General features: G+C 32.9%; 1 protein-coding gene across 2 annotated transcripts in view; it reads left to right on the forward strand.

The window, feature by feature from the left end:
- Positions 1–7,761, forward strand: part of LOC106171046 (sodium/calcium exchanger 1) — a 61,160-nt gene extending 53,399 nt beyond the window's left edge. For both annotated transcript variants that reach the window (XM_013551140.2, XM_013551141.2), the window contains 3 exons: positions 1,877–1,990; positions 2,616–2,774; positions 3,433–7,761. In XM_013551140.2, coding sequence (XP_013406594.1) covers positions 1,877–1,990; positions 2,616–2,774; positions 3,433–3,809 — 650 coding nt within the window. In that variant the 3' untranslated portion in view covers positions 3,810–7,761. The remainder of the gene's footprint in view (positions 1–1,876; positions 1,991–2,615; positions 2,775–3,432) is intronic.
- Positions 7,762–7,912: the final 151 nt, after the last annotated feature.

The raw sequence follows: 7,912 nt of genomic DNA on the forward strand, positions 1-7,912 counted from the left end.
TATTTGCTTTGAAATATCTTTTATTTATACAATAAAAGAATATACATCTAGAGCATGCTGTAGATCAGCAGGTATGACTCTTGTAATATATATTTGTGACAGATTATTTATTTGCCTGACAGACCTTTCCCGTATGTTTTAGTAAATATTTTTCTGTATATATTAGCTTTTCAACCTTGTCCTGCAAGGCTTCCGAAAACTTCCTCTTGAATTAAGACAATGCTATATTGAAAGAAGAATTTGTATATTTCTTTTATATGACTTTATTTTTTGGTCAGGTGTTTCTTCTGTTAATATTCTGCTATCCTTGTTACAAAATATTTTATAAATATATGTTCTGTTACAATTTTTTTCATATATATATATATATATATATATATATATATATATATATATATATATATATATATATATATATATATATATATATATATAGTACTGATTCTTACTATAATATATAGAGAAAGGCAGGATATTAATTTCATTATTGCAATCATGGGGGTCACTATTGGAACAAGTCAAGTGTGTTTGTGGTAATTTATCTAAAATAGTTTTCCTGGACATCCATACTATTAGAATTAGAATGGCAGTGCTTAATACTAAACCTTTTGATTTGATCAAGTTTTGTGCTGTCCAATACTGCATAGTGCTTTTTGACAGTAGATTTGAATGAGTCGAATGATCATGGCCTTCAAAAGTACCTTGTTTGTTTTGTGACACTTTGTACTTTTTATTGCTTTTAAGATCATTGATTTTCATTGAACATCTAAATTGTATGTCAGCAGAATTTTTCTTGTCAGTGTTTTATAGTGGTTAAATCAGGGGCATTTTGATTTTAAGATTGAGTTTAAATGATGATTAATATATCTCTAAAAATGTTGAAGATTGCAGAAATTTGATCTAGCCATATCATTGTCTGTGTGACATTTCAATGAAAAGTCCATTATAAGTAGAATAACATTCATGTTTTAAAAAATTATGATTTTACTTATTCATATATAGAGACCAAGATTGTAAACAAGTAGCTTAACATTAAGTGCATCCATATAAGATTAATTGGTTCCTTGGTGTGAAGGCAAATTGATCTCAAATAGGGGAAATATTGAGGCTTTCAAAATATATTAGTCCAAACGTTCAGTGGACCAACAGTTTCCTTTGATATCAGTTTAGTGCAGTCCAGTGAACCATCAAACAAACATACTATAACCATCTTGACCAACAAACATTTTGACTTCAGAACAATGTACCTTTTGATTATAGAACCTTGGTATCAATGAGTCTTCAAACCAATAACCTTTCAGAACAATCAAGATGCCCTTATGCCATGAATAATAGACCGACCCATGTACACAAATTTATAGTCACCTGTTACTGCAGAGCTTGTTGATTAAATTTGATCTAAATATATTTTGCATTGATTGATGAGCATATTTTGTCTAGTTCCTTGAAATCCTGTCTGTTTACTTTTATCAAGTTAAGGTCCAATATTGGTCCTAGAAATAATATGTGGGAAGCAAGTTAATCTAATTGAACTCAAATGGTTATTGATGTCTTTTGGTACACTAGCAGTCTTGCCTTGTTGGAAAATGTTTGATGACAGTATAACCTAGCACCGATCTTGGACATGAATATATCAGCTTTATTCCATTTCTTTTAAAATTACAAATCTTACATTTAAAAATGACATTGAAACATCCCTTGCCTGGCCTGGCCTGATCCAAAATTGTTGAAACCAAAAAATTTGGTATAAGGACAAAAGGGGAAATGAGTGGTTTTGGTTAAAGTTTGTGTTATTTTGTGTTATAATTGTAATGCAGATGTAAATAATGATGGCTACAGATACAAATTTGTTATTGTTTTCTTTTTTATGTTTCAGGAGATGATGATGATGGGGAAGGGGAGGAGAAATTGCCCTCATGCTTGGATTATGTCATGCACTTCCTGACCATTTTCTGGAAGTTACTTTTTGCTTGCACTACACCGCCTACAGGTAACATACATGTTGAACATAGCACAGTGTTTTCGAAAATTAGCTACAAAATGCAGACCCATAGCCAGCAATTTCAAAGGAGGGGGGTTCTTTTTCTGAGAAACTGGATCTTTTTAAATTTACCATGAAACCTTTGTGTACCTAGATCAATTTTTACCCAGAGCAGACCTATTTGTGGCAAAACAGGGCAGTTCGTTTGAAACCCCCGTCCCTCCTCCCTCCAGCTATGGTCCTGAAATGTGTTTGGCCTGTATAATCTATAATGACGATAATTGATTGTTTTATGTCATGTAAGTGCTACAGTTTTGTGATAGGAAGAATTTTATATTTTTGTACCTGTGTGCTTCTGGATTCCCTCTCTTGCTGGAATCCCCTGTCATGTGAACGCTATTATATTAATTGCAAGCCTCTCTACTAATCATATGTATAGTAATTAATAAGTATATTTATTGAATGTAGGGTGTTGATTTTTAATATCTTATATGATGCAATATTATCATATCATGGCTATTGAACTTTTAGTGCCATATTTGTAGAATATATTGTCAGGGCATGGTCATTGTAATGATGAACTTGTGTCCCAAGAATAAATGAATAAATAAATATATATACATATCTTTTCCAGATTACCTTGGTGGTTGGGCTGCGTTTGTTGTATCAATCCTGATGATTGGTGTCCTGACAGCGTTCATCACTGACTTGGCCTCACATCTGGGTTGTACCATTGGTCTGCAGGACACAGTTACAGCAATATCATTTGTTGCTCTGGGTACAAGTGTTCCAGGTGAGAAACAGCTTGCACATGCCGTTCCCAGATCATGGCTTGGAAAAGTTTTGCACCAAAAACTCACGATCAGTTGACCAAAATCGGCAGTCTGGTTCTGAATTGTAGTAAAAGATATATTGAAAGCCTTGAACACTTGCTAATTTACCATTAGTCAGATTAAGACTGAATTTGAAATTCTCTCTTTATCTGCCATGACAGCAAGTGACAAGCACCAAGGGTTCTTTGCTCTTATTGCCAGAGAACCTCAAAGTCCAGATCCATTATTGCTTCTCCAGGCTGTTGATTGGCAAAATTGGTCCCCAATGGCAATTAGGACAAGACTGATTTCAGATGCATTTTAAACTTTTTCTATTGAATTGAATTCTTACATTCATAAAATATTGAATTCAAGCTATAGCAACAAGAAAAGTTTGCGACAAGGATTTTGCAAGAAAAATTTGTATTGCTGCTAATTTGCAGCAAATTTTTGAAAAACCTTTGCTACAGGCCTAATATTTTCTAAGGGACTAAATTATATTTGCCCTGTACTTACATATTTTTGTAAGAAATCTTTTGCTAGTAAAGTTGCAACAGTATTAGAACCAACTATATTTTTCACTTGTTGATGGATAACTTTGCTGGAATAATTTTTTCTTCCATTTTTTTATCTTTTAAGATACTTTTGCCAGCAAAGTGGCAACAATTCAAGATAAGTATGCAGATGCCTCCATTGGTAATGTTACCGGCAGCAATGCTGTGAATGTATTCCTGGGCATTGGTATTGCTTGGACCATTGCAGCAGCTGTCCACCTGGCCAGAGGAGAGCCATTCGTCGTGAAGCCTGGATCTCTGGGTTTTTCTGTCACAATGTTTTGCATATTTGCAGCCGTTGCAATTGCGATATTAATAATTAGAAGAAGGCCATTCGTAGGAGGAGAGTTGGGTGGGCCTTACAAATTCAAGCTACCAACAACTGTGTTCTTTGTTGGACTATGGGTTTTTTATGTGTTGTTATCGGCATTTGAAAGTTATTGTATAATTCCAGGGTTTTAAGAACCCTGGGTCCCCTGTTGTGTTTACCCTTAGATTGGTAACTTCTGTCAACCTTTGATAAGGCAACAGAGAGCAAGTGCACTGTTAATGCCTGTGATGATCAGGTCCAGACTATGTATGAGCATGAGTAATATGAACATGTCCAATAGACATGCAGATATAATCTGATGTATTGCACGAAAGATCGAGACAATATGACTGTGATGAAGAGTGGTGACTTCTGAAAAAAAAAAAAGAACTGTTCACAAAAGAAAACAAAATGAGGATGGACAATGCACTGGTATCTTGAGAATAGTGATTGTCAGCTGCAGCCTGTACACACCTAATTTTCATCTAAATGCAGTGTTGTTTCTTAAACACTCAAATACCTTACATTCATTCACTGGGTATCACAAAATTATTGTATATTTCTGTACTGTATAAAGGTAAATGTAAGTTGCAAAGTGTTAACAGGCCAGCACCAAACACAATAATCTGTAGTTTTGAAGAAGTGAAACATATGACTGCAGTGATAATGTCATATTGTGATCAAGTCCCAATTATTTAAATCACTCAATTTTATGTCTCTACACTTTGCAATGGAAATCACAGTTAACTAAGTTTTAAATGTATGTCAGTGTTTTAAAGACTTTTTAAAAAATTGCACATATCGGTGGTCTGAGTTTAAAGAACAGTAATTATAGAAGCATAATTTGAGTAAGGCATATTTTCTTCTTTTGATATAAGACTAAATCAATAAATGTTTTTAAAAATTTATAACTGACAATAGTAACTATATCACACATGTTGACAAAACAGACTTTACTTTTTACATATAACCATGGAAATAGAGCTCTACTTCTATGTTATAACCAATCTGACAAGGTAATTGTTTGTTCATTTGATTGTTATTTTGTTTGTTGACACACAATATGTTTGTTTAATTATACATTATTAGTGGCACAGTGCAATGGTTGTAAAAGCCCCACCCCTTTTATGATCTAGTTTACATTTTGCTGTGTTTATTTTCACTGCGTTTATTATTATTATTATCTCTGGTTTATGTCAGTATTTACGAGTATCACACTTACCCATCCAGTATTTTTCTAGTGCACCTAGTTTTTAAAAAGAAAAATCTTCCATAAGGGTTAAAAAAAAAACAATGTTGTATTTTGATGTAGTTATGTGTCTTTCATTTGACTTGAAATATACTGTACATTTATATGATTAAAAAGACCAATTTGTACATGATCAAGAGTGTAACAAAGTTGGTGGCATTTTTTCTGTCATTTAGCTATTTTCAAATGGCAGTTCTTTGAATGATACCTTGAGAAATTTTTAGCTGGTGTATTTTATTTTACATTCATGGAATATGTCACTAATTTCCCTAGTGTTGTTCACATGGTAGTTAGTTGTTTTTTTTTTTTTTTGTTTTTTTGTTTTTTTGGTTGTATTTATTTTCCTTCTGCAATGGTCAATTTCTCCTATGGTCAATAATGGCTTGGTGATATTACTTCTAAAGCTATATTTGCACTTTATCAAATAGTTTTTTTTAACATAGCAAAATTAAAGTATGTACTCCCAGCAGTGGCCTTTTTGCCAACTGCCATGAAGCCTTTGAACTAGCTCAATTTATAAAACAATAATCAAAGTAATGACATTTCTTTCCAGCTTGTTATGTGTAAGGGCAGTACTGACATAAAGAGTGATTTGAGCTGAAATGTTATTAAGATATATCAGAGCTTTCCTTTCTTTTTACATAGCTTTTGCTATTTTTGAAAAAGAATTGTGGTCTGTTAAATGGTGTAAGGGTTGTACATAATCTTTTAAACAAAAAACAATCTTTAAACTGTTCTTTCTGTAAATTTTCAAGAAATCGCACTTAACTGTCCAATTTATATGGTTTTTGCTGGTAGTATTTAGTTGTTGCGTGTATTATACATTTCATACAATCAAAAGGAGATCAAAGTAAAACAGTTATGTCAGTAGGATTGCTTTTCAATAGTGTCTTTCAAAGTTACTTAATATTGGCTTTTGAATAGTTATCAAAAATTACCAAATGTTCACACCCTTTGATTGCTAGTGAATGCATTATATAGGTTTCCATGTCACTTATTATTGTAATTTTTGTTAATACATGCAGGGTAATTTGCATTGTTTCAGCAGCAGAGAGTTATATCAGGCTTTATGTATATTTGCAGCACATAAATATTATTTATGGCTTCTATTAGTAGAAAGCTATAGGACTGTTGCGTACCTCATGTTTGATCTCCTTGTTACAAAGGTGTACACATTTTTAATCGTCTCTTTCCACAGTTATTTTTAAACCCATCACTCATCCTTTTAATCATCCTTTGTTTTTATGTTTCATATTTTCGATATTGATACTAGAAGGTGAAGTTATGCCACAAGGACTGTGTATTTGCTGTGGAGATTTTTGGCTCTGTTAAACACTAGAGAGATACGATTTGGGTAGATCATGAACTTTCTGACTTCATTTTGAAAAAATGGTTTTGGACTTCTTAGTCTAAAGCAATCTCCCGTGCGAGCTTGTTTTCAATTATTGTATGGTAATCAAGGTAAATAGCAGGCACACATCAGATTTTGAAATTACTGACATTTAGAATACTGTCATTAGTGACTGGTCACACATTGCTGGTCCTCCTTCATCTTAAAGCAATGGCTATTTTAAATTGCAAATGGATTATGTTGTAGATTTATATGCCTTTTTGGAAATCAACATCCCTTAGCTAATAGTTCATTTGCAGGGAAGATAAATATTAAAATAGAATTGTTCCAGAAATCTTAATTTATTTACATAATTGATGAATGGTCAGGGACATGGAATGCAATGACTGGTTAATGACAAATTTACAACTTGGCTACTTTCATCTTTGTTTATGTTTCTCATAAAATGTTACCAGTTTAGCAAAAATAAGATTAGCGAAAATTAATGTTTTCTTACAGATTTTTGTTTTCAGAATCTGGTCTGTAGACTATTGCACCTGCAGGAAAAGTGGTAAAATTACTGTTTTTTTTTTTTTTTCTCATTTCTCATATTGTTATTATTAGTACGTGTTAGCACCATTTTCACAATTGCAATAACATTAAGGGTTAACAGCTTTGCAAATATTGTAAAGCTACCTCTTTTATAACATCTGTGTTCTCTTTGGAGGGTCTTAGGATAGTTGCATATGGTATGTAGCATTTAATGTTTTCAAGACCTTCAATCATGTTGTATTTAAACAATAGTAGTTTTAAAACCTAGTTATTCAATTATGATATAAATACACATTATCCCAATAACATTTCAAGCCATAGTTTTAATGCGCTTTCAGTATGAAATTTGTTCTGGTAGTCTGAAAAAAACCTGCAATGGGACCACCTCAGTTAATACTGAAAAGTGGTTGTTGTGTTCCAGTGACATAACTTCTACCATCAACCTGTTTCAACAAACAGTCAAGTTTGATGATCATTTCTCTATATCCTTAGAGAGAGAGTGGTGCCCTTGTAATTCCTGGTCTTCCTTTGATATTTAAGACCTAAACATTCCCTTGTTATCCCATGTGATGTTTGCAGGAACTGGATCCCGTTTGATATGGTCAAAAGGCACCATTGCCTTGGAGAAGTTGCCATGGCATCATTGCTATGACGACAGTCCACTCACCGTTATACAACAATCCACTTAGCTTTATCTGGACTGATAGCTTAGAGCAGGTTTTGTATTATTATTACTCTAGTTTTTGTGAGCTTCTTTGGTTTATCATGAAATGTCTTTTGCTTGGTGCTTTATTGCCATTACCTAGTGCACATTTACTGAAATGTCTTGCCTTGTTAACATTTTAAGCCAAGGTTTTATCTATTTGACATTTTCCTTTGTGCAAATTTTCTTAGTTTTTGTACACTGATTCTCTTTAGGGAATGTTTAGACTGTTATTCACTGAGAATAAAGCAGCAGTGTTTGAAGTGTGAATTGAAGTATTGTCCTTTTTATTAGCACCAGTCTCAGAAATGAAGAGTTACATCTAACATACCATTTACTGGAGGCATAGTACTATGCAGGATTTCCAGCAATGAAAATTTTCACAAAAATTACCTAACAACACACTTTAAAATAACTTTTT

The sequence above is a fragment of the Lingula anatina genome, chromosome 2 (assembly GCF_051362555.1).
Source record: "Lingula anatina isolate TDL-2025a chromosome 2, LinAna3.0, whole genome shotgun sequence".
Taxonomy (NCBI): Eukaryota; Metazoa; Brachiopoda; class Lingulata; order Lingulida; family Lingulidae; genus Lingula; species Lingula anatina.